The sequence below is a fragment of the Dipteris shenzhenensis genome, chromosome 30 (assembly GCF_047967505.1).
Source record: "Dipteris shenzhenensis isolate YYH24624 ecotype China chromosome 30, Dip_SZ_1.0, whole genome shotgun sequence".
NCBI classification, from domain to species: Eukaryota; Viridiplantae; Streptophyta; class Polypodiopsida; order Gleicheniales; family Dipteridaceae; genus Dipteris; species Dipteris shenzhenensis.
In genome coordinates this window covers 39,135,560-39,154,484 of record NC_141625.1, presented here as the reverse complement: position 1 = coordinate 39,154,484, position 18,925 = coordinate 39,135,560, and the positions used below count along the sequence as shown (strand labels likewise).

General features: G+C 42.0%; 1 protein-coding gene across 1 annotated transcript; it reads left to right on the top strand.

Moving 5' to 3' along the window:
• Positions 1 to 6,574: 6,574 nt before the first annotated feature.
• On the top strand, positions 6,575 to 9,631 carry LOC147882090 (pentatricopeptide repeat-containing protein At5g27110-like). The gene has a single exon (XM_087401514.1). It carries the CDS (start codon positions 6,575 to 6,577, stop codon positions 9,629 to 9,631), a length of 3,057 nt encoding a protein of 1,018 aa, XP_087257640.1.
• The last annotated feature ends 9,294 nt before the right edge of the window (positions 9,632 to 18,925 follow it).

Sequence of the window (18,925 nt, the reverse complement as noted above, 5' to 3'; positions counted from 1 at the left end):
GTTCGCTAATGTATAGAGTCTTTTCTTCTTCTCCATCCAAGGCAAGATTCGATTTTCTTGTCAGCTGATCCTTTATACACTGGGGTATCCTCAATATTCTCTATTTATGTGAGCTCTAATTCCCTGACTGGCCTAAGCATTGCTATTGGTGCTTCTCCCCTGGTGTAGTTTTTGAAGTAATCGAGGACTTCCCTTGAGCCATCATGGCACTTTGAGGTGCTTGCTTAGCTACTAGCTCTGTTGGATGTTGTGAAAGATGTTTGGTCCAATTCAGCTGTGTTCAATTGCTCTTTTTTTGTGTGAGTATTCCCCATTTCACTCTTCATCCTCACATTGGGTTTCAATAGTGATGGATTTTCAATAGGAGCCTCACTCCTGAGGAGTGGTTCCTTAGGCCATACATGCAACTTCAAGACCTTTAGGATCCCATTCAAAATTTTGGGACTCATGTGCTTTTGTGGGCTTTGTCAAATACAATTCCACCACTCTGGTTTGCATTCTTTCAAATACAATTCCAGCACTCTCCCACATTATAGGTCAATTTCTTAGTAAGGTTCTAATTAGCATCATGATGATGGGGTAGCTTCAATCTAGCTAGTACGGAACCATCCAATTGGGGATGTATTGTGCCTGTTGCTCCATTGACCTTTGCAAGGTATTGGGATCAATCGTTGTGTCAATGCTGTGGGTGATGAGGGTGCTCTAACCTCTGCTACTACGGCCATCTTGTTTGTGGAGTTTCACCACTTCTTGCTCAATAACTTCACCATCATCAATAGACATCCACTGGGAAAACTAGTCTTATGGGTTAATGTATCACAATCCTTATACCATTCATCGCAAGATACCAGCAAAAGCTTGATGGTTCTTTGCTTTCTTGATTCTCATCTACATAGTTGGGGTGACTCATGTCCTTTTAACTTTACCATTCTACTAGCCAAACTTTCTCCTGTAATTGTCTTTGGCATAATGTCTAGCCTTTCCATAATAAATGCATCTTTGTTATGACTACTCTATCCTTTGTCATTGCCTCTAGGAGATTTGTTCTATGTTGGCTTAGCATCCACCAATGAACTCTTCCATGATGGTAAGGGTCTTAACTTATTATTATTATTACTATTATTGAATTATCAACTTGAATGCTAAGCTAACCTCAAATTTCTCTTGCTCTTGTTGTACCCATTGCTTCAAGGCCTTGATAATAAGCTTTCTCAATTTCAGCATTGGGGTAGGCTTCCTTTGCCTCCTGGGTGGCACTATCTGTAGATGTGGGCATGGCCTCAATGAGTTGTGGGATTGGCAAGGCTTGTTTTGCTAGAGGGCTCTTTGCTTTTTGAGTGGAAAAGAGTTTTTTTCGTGTTGCTTCTTTTTGCTGCCCTGTTATGACCAAGACTAACTATGATACCACACTTTGTGTAGCCACACTGTGATTTTCTACACTAATCATCCCCAGTCAGGTTTTACTTCATTAGTTGGTTGAGGCTTTGCTCTGAGTGGGAAATCCATGCACCCATGCCCAACTCCACAATCTCTACACATAGGTTGAAATGTAACAGGGTTACCCTTGTGTGGGCATTTCGCTACGTGTTGGTTTTCCCTACAACCAAAATGAGGTATTAAAGGATAAACAATAAGTAAGCCCAACAAAGATCAAATCTATTAGCATACTCTTGATGTCTATTTTTCCACCCCAATGTTTTACCCATGACATGTATTTCCAATCAATTTGACCTGCAAGCCAACCACCTTGCTTGTTCAGTTAAATACTATGTTTGGTTAAGTCAAAGGTCAAACTACCTTGCTTGCTGGAGCGAGCACCTTGATTTTTTTGTTATTAGTCTACTACCTCACCAGTTGCCTCACTGGTTTGGGTCAATGGACAACCACCTTACTAGTTTGGCAACTCATTGGTTCGACGATCTACCACTCACTTGATGTCATTGACAAATACTTGACAATCCTTATTGACATTCTTTGCTAACCATTGGGACCTTTCGCAACTAATAGGTCCCAGCTAAGCTTCCTAGCATTACAAAACGACACATTGACTTGACTAGCAGGTTCGCGTGTTAACCCAATACTATCAATTTCTAACAACTAGACATACTGGCCAACTTCTTTGTCTGTAAACAAATAGAGACCCCCTCAATACCATTGTGTAGACTTTCCCCAAATGAAGCAATCCATGGCTTCAAGTGGGATGTCTGCACTAAGGGGGATTTTTGATGGCAAGGTCTAACTTTCCTACTCCCCCTAATTTTAGCCTTAGCAAGACATCTTATGGGCCTCACCATATTGTTTTTGCTTTGTTTTAAAAGGACCAAATAGATTGCTAGTCATAGTGGGTGTGGAGTTGATGTGCATGTTGCCACACAATAATCCTCGGCTCAGCATAGTACAAAGCAGCACATTTGAGTGAGATGGGGTGAGTAATGTGAGATTTTGTTGCACAATGTGTGCATGTTGCCGCATAACATGAATGATGTCCCTTAACTCGACATAGTACAAAGTTGATGTGCATGTTGCCACATAGCATGAATTATGATCATTGGCTCAATAGAGTACCAAGCAACATGTTTGAGTGAGATGGGGTGAGTAACGGGACATTAGTTTTGCTGCTCATGACCTACAATTGCTACTCATGAGACTAGTGTCTGCATTGTAGGGTTGATGGAGAGACTTATGGAGAGTTGAGACTCAAGAAATATATTAGTAGGATGTACCCAATTGATAAAAGGATTTAACTTGATCACTTATACAAAGGCTGAAATTAGGATTTCACTCTGCTCACTTCGCAAGTTCCCACTAACTCCCCCTCGACCAATGAGGGGCCTAGAATCAGATCAAGTTTTGGCTATGAATCATGACTGAGGGTTGAAGTTTTGGTCCAATTTTGTCAAAAGACAACTAAGCTTGGTTGACAAAATCCTTCCCCTTTTTGCCTTCACAATAAGGGACTATGGATTCATGTTAGCGTATGGCCCTTTTTCATGAGCATATGTTTGAGCTGACCCTACTAAAAGTGCTTTAGAGTACCTTAATTATACTTAAGATTCATTTAGTATTTGATGTTGCCTTTAGCATGAGAAGTTAAGGTTTTTCAAATGTGACAATGGGTTCCATTCCATGGTCCCCCTACGCCCTTCCACCTCTTTCACCTCTTTCCTCCTCTATATTTCATTCATCTTTCTCTCCCCACATATGCTTTACTTTCACTTGCTTTTTCTCTCCCAATTTACTGATGTGGTCTTTTGCTTTTACAAGTTATTAGAAGATTTTATTTTATTGTCGAATTTTGTTACTTCACATTTTTTAAATATGAAGAGTTAATGGTTGTGCCACCTTGGTTTTTTCTTACTAGTCACCTCTTCAAAAATCGAGTATGTCCCCCCTTCTATTGAAAATTTGAAAAATCGATTAGTATTAGTTCAACATCTCCCCATGATGTAAACATTAACATACATTAAAAGGGAATCCTTGCCCAAATTAAAGGCGTAGCCTAAGTTTATAACCCCCCAAAACTTAATGAGCCTTGGTCATGGCATACCCTTCTCCCTTTGTTTCGTATTCTCTCTCCCTCCCTCATTGCTCTTCCCTCACCCCTTTCCCTTTCCCCCTCTCTCGCTGCTCCTCCCTCACTCCTTTCCCTCCCCTCTCTCGCTACTTCTCCCTCACCCCTTTCCCTCTCCCCCCCGCTACTCCTCCATCGCTATGCTACCCCTTTCCCTCTCTTCCCTTTCCCTCAATTCTCCTTCCTCTCTTCCTAGCTCGTTCCATCCCGCTTGCCACCTTGTGTGTTGCTAGTTTTTGTGTGTTAAGTCTCAAACAGATGCATAAGGTTGTTGATTTAGAGGCTCTTTTCATACATCTTGCACATTGAGCAAGGAGCTATGGTGATGAGCGGTTGGCTATGGTGGACGGGTCTAGACTACTGTGACATGAAGTTGGGGGTAATAAACTTCACGCACCTCTTCACTTCCTACTGCTTTTGAACTAAGTGACAAAGATATTTATCATTGATAAAGGGACATTAAAAAGAAGCTTTTATGCTCAGATACCACACCATACTTTACTCCCTTAGATGAGAATGAAGATGGTAACATCCCAAGTGATGTTGTATTCAAGCAAAGGGAGAAGAAAAGGATCAACAGAGGCCATAATCTCAGCAAGCCGGTCTGCACCAAAGAGAAGAGTGATACGTTGTTGAAAGAAGATCTTGCGGCTCAACATGACATGAACTGATATATATCGAGGAGCTTGAAGGGGCTGATTGGGTCGGATGGGTATGTTCCGAGGAAACATTGCACATCCTTCATAGATACCTTTACACTTAGCTCAAAACACTCTGCAAACTGTCATTAGACACAGAGGCCTATAACTTTCGATAGAGACATAATACCAAAGATTCAAACACATATAGAGATGCGCCTTGAGATGGGCTTCGTGCTGATATAAGTTTCATCAAAATCGGACTAACGAGCGGAAAGTTATGAGCAAAACACTAACAGGTGGTCAAACTATCATGAAAACTGCCCTCCACCCATGCTAATTTCACCTGAGTAGGATGCTCCCTCAAGACTCCATCTTTATCAACGATCCACCACTCATAGATTTTGCCTAGAATACGGTAAGTAACTCCCTTGGTGGCTCGGGAAATGGATGGGCCATGTGTGTGCAATGAGTGGTCGAATAGAAAGAACTTTTAAGGCTTTGAAAGGAAGAAAAGGGAAGAGAGACTCAAGAGAGGGAATACGAAGTGATCTTCATTGTCAATACAGTGAGACTCCACTCCAATGCAACTCAAAATACTACAAACACAAGGGAGAAGAACAAGAGGGAGCTCCAAGACTACTCATAAAGAGAGAATGAGCTAGAGAGAGATGGACTCAAGAGTCTGCATAAGAGAATATCTACAAGAGGGAGAAAAGGCTCATGGAAGAGGCTTGAGGAGACTAGAGCTACAGCAACATGAGGCCTAATGGTGGAGAGATGATGAACAAGGGAGAGGAGGGCTTCTTTTATAGAGATTTTGTCAGCCTTCTTCACCCATTTACAATTTCTGCCTATAGATTCCTTTCCCCATCAATCACATAAGCACGTATGCTACCATCCATGTCCTTTTTGGCTACTCTTGCCATGTGTCCCATCAAAAGATGCTCAAGACTCTTAAAATATTGAGAAAGTCAAGAGTCTCTCCACATGGAGCCCATAGGGACCCTCTCTTTTCCATATGTCCACATCCTCCTTATTCCACATAGGAATTCTAGAAGGACTCCTCTTGACTCCACACTCCTCCACATGCCTTCCACACGCTTCGCATGTGGCCTCTCTTATATTATTAAAACACATGGACATGAGCCCACCTCTTTATATGACTCACTCTTCCTATTTTCTAAAAACCCCATAATATCCCATAAACAAATAACTGTCACCCCATATCAAGGTATTTATAATTCATACCTATGGTATTTACAATGATCCATTCCTCTCATCCTCTCAATCCCATACAATATCTTTGAAAATAGAAATAAGTGAGAGCCGCTTAGCTATCACTTGATACTCAAACTCTTATCAAACATAGAAGAAAACAGTACCAATGCCAAATAAAAAATTATCAATTTTTGGCATCACACTACCCTACCACTTCGTATCTCCTCTGCTCCCCTACCCTCTTTCTCCTTAGCCTAGGGCAACATCATGTCTGTCAACCCCTCCATGCTCTCCCCTCAGCTGTTGTAGCGTAAATCTTTCATTAGTTTAGTCAGATTAATTCCATTAGGTTACATTGGTTTTGTTTAATTTATTAAGCTAAGTGCCACATGCAATTGGCTTAGCATGAATGAATGTGAATGAATGTGAACTTTTAAGTGAGTTTTTTTTTCTGGCATGTGATTTTTATATGTGAAAATTAAAAATAGTTGACTTTGGTAGGATGGTGATGGGAGTTATAGATTGTAAGTTAGGAACTTTAGAAGTGTGTAGAGCAAAGGCCGACCATTGAGCGAGGGTGATGTGAGGTGAGGTATCTCGTCCCCGCATCCCCTCTTGTGACTACTGTAGGCTGCATGGGTGGGTGAACCCTTATCATTGTCAAATGTTTTGATCGTTGTCATGTGTGTCTGTCTTGAGAGATTCAGTGCGGTTGATGTGGTCAATAATCTAGCAGTCGATGAGGGATTGGTGATAGACCATCAAGCGGCTCTGATGCTGTGAGGACTTGATCCTGGGGGTTGTGAAGTGCTCTAGGCAATGAGCCTATATATATATATATATATACGTGCTCATTATTGGAGAGTCACGTGCGCAGCGACGTCTGGAGTCAAGGGTGTCACATTAATGCTTGGTTGAAAATCAACTAATGGGGAGACTAGTGACATGGGCTCGAAGCATTAATGGAGACTCTTGGTTCCACAAGTCTGGGTGGGTGGGACTGTGTAGGTAGTCATGCATTGTGATAAGACGTCCCTTTAATTCAAAGTACAAAGTGTAAATTTGAAGCCCTACGTTGTGCAGAGAGCTTCATCCTACTCCCGAGCTTCTATAAGAGGCGAAGCATGGTGCCAAGCACTGAGGCATGGTTTGGAGGACATCCGCTCCCTGTTCTGCAACCAGAGTAACTGGCACGCTTTTACAAAGACCTTGTCATTTTCATCCCTTCTCAACGGCACAATCGCTGCTTCATCAGAAGAAGCAGCTTTTCCCATTCCCACACACGCCCAAACCTGCACATGCTGCCACAGGACACTTACATCAGCTCGATTCTCCTGCCAGCTACTTAGAATTAGCTAACTACTTTCAGTCCTGTGGAGATGCAACGGCCTTGCGCGATGGCAAGCGGGTTCATGATCATTTAGTTAGACGTGGAGTCGAGCAACGCTCTTCCCTGGAGAGCCTTCTCGTACACATGTACGTCAACTGTGGAACCCCAGAGGATGCAATGGCGGCGTTTTCCCAACGGAGGGAAGTGTCTTTGTGGAATTTCATCATTAGGGCATACGCTTGTCAAGGTGAAAGGGATGCTCTCCGACTGTTCGAACAAATGCAGCGGGAAGGAGTGGTCCCAGATAAGATTAGTTTTGTTTGCGTCCTTGCTGCATGTAAGAGCCCTGCATGGCGAACTGACGGCCAGATAATTCACATTACCATCATGAAAATTGGTCAGGAGTCAGACATGGTTGTTTGTACTGCACTTGTGAAAATGTACGGTAAATGTGGCAGCCTGGAGGATGCGAGGAGAGTATTTGACACAATGACAAAGCGTGATGTAGTTGCTTGGACTGCTATGATCACTGTATACGCTCAGCATCAACAGGGCGAGGAGGCTTTCCTACTTTTTAATCAAATGCGGAAGAAGGGTATATTGCCAGACAAGTTCACTTTTGTGAGCATGCTTGATACTTGTGTCAGTCAAATTTCGCTAACAAAGGGCAAGATGATCCACGAGTCCATCCAAGATAGTGGATTTGAGTCGGATGTCGTAGTTGGCACTGCCCTTGTTAACATGTACGGCAAGTGTGGCAGCCTGGAGGATGCACAGATGGTTTTTGACAAAATGCCTAGGCGGAATGTTCTTTCATGGACTGCCATGATTCATGTATATACTGAGCATGGACAAGGTAAGAAGGCTCTTAACCTTTTTAGCCAAATGCAGCGAGAAGGAATCAAGCCAGATAAAGTCACTTTTTCTAGCATTCTTGACGCATGTGGGAGTGATGCGTCGCCAGCTGAAGGCAAAAAAATGCATTCCTACATTTTGGACAGCGGATTAGAATCCGATGTCATTGTCAGTACTGCCCTTCTCAATATGTATGGCAAGCTTGGTTGTTTAGAAGATGCTTGGACGGTATTCCGCAAAATAGTCAAGCGGGATGTAGCATCATGGAATGCCATGATTGCAGTTTGTTCTGAGCATGGGCAGAGCATAGAAGCTCTGCAACTTTTTAAGCAAATGCAGTGGGAAGGACTGATGCCAAACAAAATAACGTATGTCAGCATACTGTCTGTGTGTGCAAGCCATGCTTTGCTGGCTGAAGGCAGGCAGATACATGAACACCTGGTGGAATGTGGTTTTGAGTCTGATGTTATTGTAGGGACTGCCCTTGTGGACATGTATGGGGGGTGTTCCAGTTTAGAAATCGCACGACTAGTGTTTCAAAAGATGGTCAAACGGGATGTGCTCACCTGGAATTCCATAATCAAGGTACATGTCCAACATGGTTTGTGCAAAGAGGCTCTCCAACTCTTCAATGAAATGGGGCGGCAAGGGTTTATACCAGATAAGGTCACCTTCTTGAGCACACTTGCAGCATGTGCAAGCCAGGAAATGCTAGTTCATGGTATCCAGCTGCATGCTTCCATCAGGGACTGGGGATTGGAGTTGGATGTTATTGTGGGGAATGCACTCATCAATATGTATAACAAGTGTGGCAGCCTGGATGATGCACAGATAATGTTTTACCGACTACCAAATAGGGATGTGGTGTCCTGGACTACCATGATTACAGCGTATGTCTACCAGGAGCAGTTCGACGTGGCAATTCATCTTTTGGACCAAATGCGAGGGGAAGGACTATTTCCAGATAAGGTTACATTTGTCAGCATTCTTGCTGCATGTTCTGGCAAGGTAGCTCTAGCTGAAATCAAACGAATGCATGCTTGTATAATGGACATGGGATTGGAATCGGATGTACTCGTGGCAACAGGTCTTATCAACATGTATGGCAAGTGTGGCAGCATTGAGCAGGCACGTAAAATCTTTGACAAGCTACCTCAGCGGGATGTATTTGCATGGGACGCTATGATTGGAGTGCTTATCCAACATGGGCAGGGCATGGAGGCACTTGGTCTTTTTTATCGAATGCTGCAGGAAGGATTTGTGCCAGATAGAGTCAGTTTCATCAGCAGTGTTACTGCATGTTCAATTGAGGCAACACTAGCTGAAGGTGAAAGGATGCATACCCACATCCTGGACAGTGGTTGTGAGTCAGATGTCGTTATTGGAAATACCCTCATCAACATGTATGGCAAGTGTGGCAGCCTAGAGGTTGCACAGAAGGTTTTTGACAGAATGTCTGAACGGACTTTAGTTTCTTGGAATGCTATGGTTGGGCTATATGCCCAGCATGGGCAGGGCAAACAGGCCCTTAATATGTTTGAGAAAATGTACAGTGAAGGAATAGCACCTGATAAAGTCACTTTTGTGAGTATCCTTGCTGCATGTAGTCGAGCGGGGCTTGTTGATGAGGCTCGCATCTTCTTTACCTCCATGAGTCAACATCATGGCATTTCACCTGTATTGGAGCATTATGCGTGCATGATTGATGTCCTTGGGAGAGCAGGTCGGCTGGGGGAAGCAGAGAAGCTTGTAAGTGGCATGCCATTTCAGCCAACTATCATGTCATTTATGGCATTGCTTGGTGGCTGCAAATATCAGGCTGATGTAGAGAGAGGAGAATGTGCTGCAAAGCATGTGTTTGAACTGGATTCACAAGACCCTTCGACTGTTGTAATCCTGTCAAACATCTATGCTGCTGCTGGCAGAACAGAATATGCAGTACCGTGCATACCTCATCCTCAAGAGAATACCAAGCAACAAACAGAGATAGGCCTAACACTAGAGAGATGGCACTGACACATGGATACAAGGCCTAGGCATATTATACAATTGAACTGGTAAATATATGGACTAAGTGCCCGAGTCAACACATGGGTCATCACATGTCGGAAGTCATAATCATCATGAAGTCGCACTGTCAGGTGCCACCATCGCTCTGCAAAGCCGCCAGTGTCACAGAGAGAGCTAGTCAACACAAGTGCCATTATTATATCCACCACCCTTTGTTAGGCCAACCATCATGAGCAGCCACATCCCGTGAGGGCTGCTTGTCCCATTCAAAAAATCATCAAAGCAATTTGTTTCAAGTCATCCACAGTTCTCGCATGTAATGACAGAACGTGCTGTTGGTTCATCTAACCACCCAAAGCCCACTGCCATGCATATGCACCCACATACAGGAGCAATACATGGCTGTGTACATGAGGATGGTCTCGCCATGTGTCCGGAAGGATGCCCAGTAAATCTAGCCACCTGTCTTCTTTCCCTTGCCTTGCAAAATGGGCCCAAAGGTGTTGGGGAGGTGCTATATTTGCACGTGGTGCTCCAAGGTTTTGGCGTTGTGGGAGCAGCAAAGTCATGGTGTAGCATATGAGAACACGTGGATGCCTTAAAACAAACTGCTCTGATGGTTCCAAATGGCATGCGAGTTTTTCTTATCAAGGATAATACCAACACTCTAGTTCAGTGATGGGATCCCAAGGTTTGAGACAAATGAGGAACTAGGTTAACACACATTACATCCATTTTGGCATACAATCTTTGGGCAAGGCACCTAACAAAAAATACAAAAGGAAAAACAATACACAATCTCTAAAAAGCCCAATCACAATTAATCTAGTTTGCTGCTTCTTGGGATGATGCCTTCTCTTCAACCACATTAGTATTGTCCTTGAAAAACAATTTTTTCTTAGTAATTGTTCTTTCCACAAATACCTCAAGTTTTAAGCGAAAACATTCTTGTCCTAGATTATTACTGTTTCCGCAATGTTTGCAAGGTTTATGTTTTGATCCCTTGAAAGAGCCCTTGTGGTTTGTTGCATAGGCTTGCTCTGTCCTAGCTTGCTCTCCTCATTTCTTTCTTCTTGTAGAGAATTGATCATCTTTAGGTACTGCAAATTGTATCACATCTAATTGAGTCGTGAGACTCCTCATTTGACTGATATGTTAAGCAAAAGATTCCTCTGCCTTTAATTGCATTTCAAAGAAAGATATTTTCAAAGAAAGCTTAGAGTTTTTGGCTCTAGCTCCAAGCTTTGCCCACGCTTCAACAGGTCACTCTAGATCAGAAATGTGATGTACCTAATCATTTTCCCCTTGCTTTAGAATTGGATACCTTATTTTAACTAAACCCCACAGTTCTCTCTCATCAAGTGAAACTTGATTTTCATTTGCCATGTATGAAAACCTTTGCCTGTAAATACATGTGAGAACTCATGGCTGTGAAGAAGGATCTTACCTCTCTAGTTCAGAGGGCAGTGACCATCTTCCTTTACAAAGGAAATCACTCTAGAAACCACCGTAAGTTGTCGAAGCTTTGTTGCAAATAACACAACAAAAAATAAGAGGAATGCAAGCTGAGTAAGAGAGAAGACAACTTGTAGGAGCAGGGCAACTCTTTGTAGAAGCTTCGTTACAGTTGTAGAAGCACAGGAGCAGAAGCATAAAACAATCCTAAACAAAAATGCAGATCTCCAGAGCCATGTGAAGATACGGGTGGGGTTGTTGTACTTCTGCTTTCAACGACTGCTGGCAGCTATCTATGTTGATGTGAACAGAGGATGCACAAGTGGCAACAAGGTGTCCAATGCAAATTCTGTATCCCCTATGGAGTACATAGGCGTCCATATTGCGACTCAAACAAAAATCACACAATATAATCGCAACAATCAGATGTTCATGCTGTGTTTTAAATAGAAGCTCACATAACACCATGACGAACGATTCCAGTGTAGAGATTCCTACTCGTATTGGCAAAGACTCGCATGAAAAGCCTAAAGAATTGGAGAAAGGTAGTCCAGTGCATCTAGCAGCGCAATTAGCACCACACAGAGTACATCAGCAAGCTGGGCGTTTTCCGAGTGGGAAAGGAGGACTTCCCAACCTTTCCCGGCCGTCAAAGGCATGGGGAGTTGACACGTGTAAATTTTGGCGGATTATGATTTTGTAGATTTTTCAATCCAATGGCTCAAATTAAATGTGTGGCGACCCAAAGCCTTTGACGGAGTAGGTAGAGGCCATGGGGAGACCTTTACTCCATGTGAAAGTGACAAGCGGTGAAGCTGCAAGTTACTTTTACATGGGGTAAAGGTCGACCAATGGCTTCTATCGATCGATGTGAAAGTAGACACTTGTTGACTAGTTGGCCTGACCCTGGATTGTCTCAAGCTTGACAGTGACTCACTCTTATCTCCCTTTGTTGGGCTCATGGTCGTGGTTGCAATCACGGTCTTTCATGATCGTACATGGTGCTCAAAGGGTTTAGCCTCATGCTCAGTCTAGGGCAATGTATTAAATGCTCCTAAGGGGCACTCCAATCAAATCGATGTGGTCAAGTTTTGCCCCTGGAGGGGCTTGTAGGACATATGTCTCATCATGTAATGCAAATACCGAAATGGAGATAGACCTAGTGTTAGAGAAGGCACTATTGGAGATGTGGGATACAAGGTCTACGAAAATTGTCCCATATGTAGATACAGTTGACATGGTTAGTATACAATTGACCATGTAGATACAAGGTCTAGGGAAATTGTCCTATATGTAGATACAGTTGACATGGTTAGTATATACAAACTATATTCCTTGGGGGGTCCCTTTCGTGCAAGGTAGGGAGAAAGGAGCAAGTAGCCATGCAACTCTAGCGGGCACACAGAGCCTAACATAGTACAATGCCATTGTTGGCAATAACATGTGGCATGTAGGGAGCAAGGGTTCAAAGAAATGAACTAGGGTTTTGTCATGTCCGAAGGTATTATGTTGAGAAGTTGCAAGTATAAACCAAGTTAATGGAGAGATTTGTCAGACAATGGCATGTAAATTCTCTCTTATAGCATGGAGAAATCTAAGCCCTAAACACCAAACCTTACAAGGATTGTCTTTAACCATCTTGTAGAAATACCTTGTTAGCTATGTCAAGAAAACTCACAATTGTATCAAAAAAACTTACGGGTTATATGACTCATATGAGCTACGACGATGAGATGGCAAAAGAAAAAGCATAAATTTTGTGACTATAACAAGTGAAAAGTTGCTTGATTTATAAGCATGATACTAACAACCAAATCACCAAGCAGAGCATATCCATCTGTTTATAAAGGTAGGAGAGAGAGAATGCCAAGGCCTCTGTTAGTTGCACACATCTGTGCAGGTGTGTGCGTGTGCATGTGCATGGGCATGCATGTGTGTGTGTGTGTAAGACAAGACAACAACCCCTTTTGCATAGTTAAAAGACAAGAGAGTCAAGGAAAAGGGTAGAAAGAGAACATTATAGAATTAAGGAAGAGTTTGAGTATGTAGGTCAAACAACTACAAAATTGTATAAAAACTATGTAAGAGTTTTTAATAAGAAGTGCAAATAATGTTTTCGCAAAAAATTAAAGCTAGTGAAGTCGTGACAAGCATCTCTTTTATTGAAGAGGAGCGTCTGCATACTTGCCATCATCCAACAAGAAAACATGGTAAAAACCAGCTTAACTTAAATTGGGAAGATAGGTGTCATAAACACGCCTCCCTTGTTATCAGGGTCACAACAAAATAGTGGCTTAAACACAAACTCAAACAGCTCAATGTGGAATTTATAGGTGTAAAAAAGGTGGGAATTATAGCTTGTGCAGCGGGGTGAGTCAATGGCACTGAAAATTAGAAGGGTGAATTAAACTAGAGGTAAATAAGGAGGAGAGGGGGAACATACGAGAAATTTTGGTCAAAGTAGCAAGAACATAGAAGGTGGGAAATTTTACTTGTGGGAAATTGTAAAGGGAAAAATTTTAGAGGAAGTATTAAAGGGGAGATAAGGGGGAATCATAAAGGGAGATAATGAGAGGAAATTAAATAAATAGATAGGAGGGAGGAAAAGAGGAAGGGGAATTTGAATGAGGGATAAAATAAAGGTAACTTTTAAAGGGACTTTTTGAAATTAATGAGGCACAGAAAGAGGGGGGGGTTGTTAGGGGAAGAGGTAAAATATAAAGGGTTTTAAGAAATTAATGAAAAAAGGGGGGGGGGGGACGGGGCACATGATTTTAATGCATGGAGAGCTTGGAGAGAGAGAGAGAAGGGGAGTGTTTTAATGAATGAAATTTAAGAATCCAGGAGTAATGAGAGAGAACAGGTGCTAGGACTTGAGAGTCCATCTTAAATTTTGGGGTGAGCGTCCATGGCGGTGAGGTACAGGTGATGGATCCACACGTAGTGGCACAATGGAGGAGCCTGAGCGAGTTGTGGAGCACAGCAGCAAGCTTACAGTGATGTGACTAAGGCGAGGCAGCAATAGAGGGAAAGGGATGAGCACACTATGGTGGGCAGCTTAGACTGTTAGGCACAGTTTGTAGAGCACAGGTGGAAGGAGGTACAGACCAAGATGAGGGAGTACTTGGGGTCACTGGAATTGAAAGTAGAGGCTGAACAAGCATACGAGGTTTGATGGATGGGACCATGTGGGCACTGGGATTCTGGGAAGCAAACAATGGGAAACAAGGGACGAGGCACAAACTAGGGGCAAAAAGTGTGAGGCAAGTACGATTGTAATGGGAAGACTTAGTTGGAAGTTAGGACTTATATAGTAGGGGCAAAGGGTAGTCGAGGAAGGGAGAGACGGGAAGGTGGGGAGGTGGGCCAACGAGGGAGTTAGAATGGTAGTTGAAGCGGGTGAGGAGTCAGGTCAACACAAGTCAAGGAGGGGGATCAGAGAAGCACTTGTTGGGGGGGGGGTGTTAGGACTATAGTTAATAAGTTTAAGTTTTAAATTAATAAAGGGTCATAAAATAAAAGGAACTCACAAAATTAAAGGAAAATTAAGGTGACGGGGGGTAGTAAATTTTCTAGTGCGAGGGCGAAAAAGAAGGAGAAGATTAATAAGGGAATTGAGAAATTAAGTAGATCATTACGGAAAATAATTGAGAAAAAGAGAGAAAATAAAGGGGAAAATATCAAAAAAATTAATTAAAAGAAACAAAAAAGCAAAAAAAGGGGAGAATAGGAAAGGAAAGAGGAAAAAAGTCAATGGAAATAGGGGGAAATGGAAAATACAGGAAGATGAAAGAAAACGAGGAAAAAATAATTAAATTAAGGAAAATAGTTAAGGAAATTAAAAAGTAATAAATCCAGCAAGAAAATAAAGAGGAAAAAAAAGGAGAAAGGGTAAATGTAAAAGAAAAATAAGAAAAATAAGGGGGTTCGAGAAGAAAAGGGAAAATTAAATTAAAGGAGGAATTTGAGTGGAGAGTGGGGGAAAAGAAGGAAATATTAGGGGGGGTGGGTAAGAAAATAGAGTAAAATAGATGAAAGGATGTAAAAGAATAGGAAGAGAGATAGGAAAATAATGGAATTTAGGAGGGATTAATGCACAAAGGTCATAGGATTTGAAAGTTAGAAAAAGGAAAATTGGGAAGAATTTTTAAATTTTATTTTATATAAAAGGAAATTAGGGAGAAATTATTACAAAGGGAAGAATAAATAAAGAAAATTTGGGATAAATGAGGGAAGTAGGGGAGAATAGGGAAAGACAACATGGGGGGAAGATGAAGGAGTAAGTGATGAAACAAAAGGAGGAAGGGGTAGGAAGTGTGTGTGTGTGCGTGTGCGCGCGCGCTCGTGCATGCGTGTGTGTGTGTGTGTGTGTACCAGGTGCCTTTGCCCCAGTAGGGTACATCACACTAGGTGAGACAGTAGGTCATCACCTAGTGTGATGACTTACTGTCTACCTAAGAGAGATACAAGAGTAAATAAATTAAGCTTAAGTTGAGGAAAGGTATTGGAAGATATGTAATCATGGATAATTTTTCTAATTCTATCAGGTTGGAAGCCATTGTTCTTGCAAATGTCTATGAGAATGGATAGGTGAAGGAAAGCTTCAAAAGTGTCAAAACAAGAATAGAGAATGGGAAGGACGAAGGTTAAGCAAAGTATATATGAGGAGGAGAGAGGTCGGTTACTATGATAAAGAGAGTGAATTTCTTGGAGTAGATTAATAAGGAATTGTAAGTTTGAATCTATACCCCATAGTAAATTGGTGTTTTACATTAAGGGAGCTTTTGTAGGTAGCATGGAGTCTATCTTCATGGATAGAGATGACATTTTTAAGCTCCTTCAGACCTAAAGAGATGAGGTCAGTGAGAGGAGAGAAGATGTAGTCTCGAGCATTAGTGAGCCAACAAAAGTTGTGTTTGTGTGCTTTATAAGTGCACATGAGGAAGGGGCGGGTGGTGATGGTAGCTATAGTCGAAGGAGGTAGCGGGAGGGATGAAGGGTGAGAGGAGGGGGAGGGGTGGGTGGAGGGGGAAGGACTAGTAGGGGAGGATGATGAGACGAAGAAGAGGATGTCTTTCTGAAACCACTAGGAAGCCACTACAATTCTAGAACCCTCCTATTGTACTGATGAGGTTGTGGGCCCTTGGCCTCTACCTCAGGAGGTGGGAGGGGTTTGGTAGATGGGGCATCTAACACTAGAACTTGGGGGATCCTGCATCTTGTTGATGTACCTGTGGATGTGTTCCATGAGACCCGGTCCCTGGTGGATCCTTTGAAAGGTTGAATAAAGTCTCATCCTCTCATGTCTGAGAGCATACAAAGGGGGCGGTGCTCACCTGGGAAGTAGCCTCACTCTCTACCTGTAACTTCTTCATCTTTACCTTCCTTTTGTGGTTTCGCTCACCCTTCTTTCTTCCCTTTTTCTTTTTCTTTGCAACTTTTGTTCCACTTCCCTTTGGATGGCTCCACCCAAGGGGTATGAGACTCATGCTATTGATGGTACGTTGATGCTAGTGCTGATTCTGGTGCCGATGTTGTTGACTATAAGCCCACTGAGGTATCACTACTTGTCACACACTATGTTGTCTCAGGTACACCTACAAGTGGGGGGGGGGGGCTCATCTCTAACCTCTAGGACAATCTTGTGCCATGTGTCACATCATTCAACATTAAAGGTGCTGTCCTAATATGTCCACCCTTTGGCACAACTACCCTCATCTAGTGTCTCGAGGCAGATCTCCTCTAAGAGAGACTCCAGGCATTCCACCATCATCAGATTCTGGGGACCCCACTACAGTCAAAACTAGTATGTCTAGTGGGGACTTCAACATCGTGCCAAAAGCTCAATTTGTGACTAGGAGGATGGCTCTCTCAGGAGCCTCGAGAAGCGAAGCATCATAAAAAATTAGGGTGCACGCTGTGTCATGTCCATGTCCTCCACCACCATGAATCCACCAAGTGGGGAAAATGCATACCAAGCATGACCTAGGCACAACAACCCTTAGGGCTACAACAACGAGGGGGGACACAAACAAGAGGCAGGGGTGGTGAAGGCAAAGAAGGAAGGTGAGCTAAGGCAAAGGGGAGGAAGGGGCAACAAAGGAGGAGGATCTCAAGCAACTCAAGCATGTGCTCTATAGTCTAGCTTGAAGAAGGGTTGTTGAGTTATACTTAAAAGGTTATTGATCCAACAAGTCTACAATAATAAAATTACGCTCCATAATGATATGTCGGATGTGCTTCTTGGCACGAATGTAGGTGCATATGAGTCAATAATCCCAATGCATGTAGTGGTAATAACAACAGTTGAGAGCTCAAAATGATAGATATTGATGGTGCACCCTATCCACTTAGAGTGGTTCTATGATTCAAAGTAGAAGGGCTCAAGATAATTTGCAAGCTTGGCTTAATTCCTATATCCCTTGCCTCTCTTGCTTATACATTAGTCCTAGATCATGCCATGAGAAGTGGGGGAGTGAGGTGAGGGACAAAGTTTGTTGCACAAGCTTCCTTATGTTACCTACACACACAAGGAGGGAAGCTAATACTAGTATTCTATTTTTAGTGAGTGTTTCTATGAATTTGAATTTACAAACAAATGGCATTGAATGTTTGAGCTTTTCCTAATTTAGATTTTACCTAGTTCTAACAAACAAAGTGATAATGTTGACACCACAAGACATAAGATATAAATAGATGTATGAGAAAGATCTTGTAACCCCTTCTTCCCCCATTTAAATGTAATTGGCTAGCCTAGATTTGATGAAAAATGAAAGAATCCTTGATGCCGTAAGGGCATGAAGATTTCCTTCATTCTTTAATATATGTATCTACTAAATGGAATAAATCCTGGCACCCCAAATGTATGAAGATTAGATAGACTAAAATGGATATCCAAAAAGGAGAAAGAGACATGAAAATCTTAAATTTTAATACACAAAGGAAGAAATATGATTGCCCTTTAGATGCCAAGATTTTTAAGGCATCATGATATCTTTTCAATTGTATAATTTAAATATCAGATTTACTTAACTAGATAAAAGTTGATATTTTACTATTGCTAAGTTAAACTATGTGCTATGTTAATCAAATTTATATTGATTTCATTTTATCTATTTATTATTTACTCAAGGTCACGACATAGCACACTCCATTCTAGCTGCATTTGATCTCAAAGTAATTGAATTAGTGGAACTCCTTATACCAAGTTTAAGGATAGTTGTATAACAAATGAATCACCAAGAAGAATCCCTTTAGAAATGATCAAATGAATTGTCCAAGATATATTAATTGAAATTGAGGGAAACTTGGTCACAAAGCATAATTCCACGAAGGAGAAAGATGTGGCATGACCACCACATAAAGAAAATAGCATGCAAACAAGTCAAGCTTGTCTTGCTATACAATGCCCCATTGGGAGCATGATGCAAAACCTCTATTAGGTGTGGTTGAACCATACCAAATGAAAAGGTGCTTCAATAATGGGACTATACCTTGGAAGACCTACAAGAAAATGACTTGCAAAAATGAATCAATGGGATGAAGATCAAGCTATCTAGGCCATAAGTATAATTTGCAAAGATACTATTACTAGGGTTTTTGCGATGAGCCACCCATGGTGGGCAACAATTTCAAGGGACTTTTACACAGTAAATCAAGTTTAACACTACAATTATGCAAGATTATGATTAGGGAAACTGCCAAACTAGTTCACAAATTCTTAAAATTTTGGGGAATTAAATAGTCATGTTCCACGATGAAGGGCATCTCGTGATGGAAAGGAAGGGAGTAAAGAAGTCCAATGAAGGCAATGAATCCATGGAGCCATCTGCAATCGCATGCGAT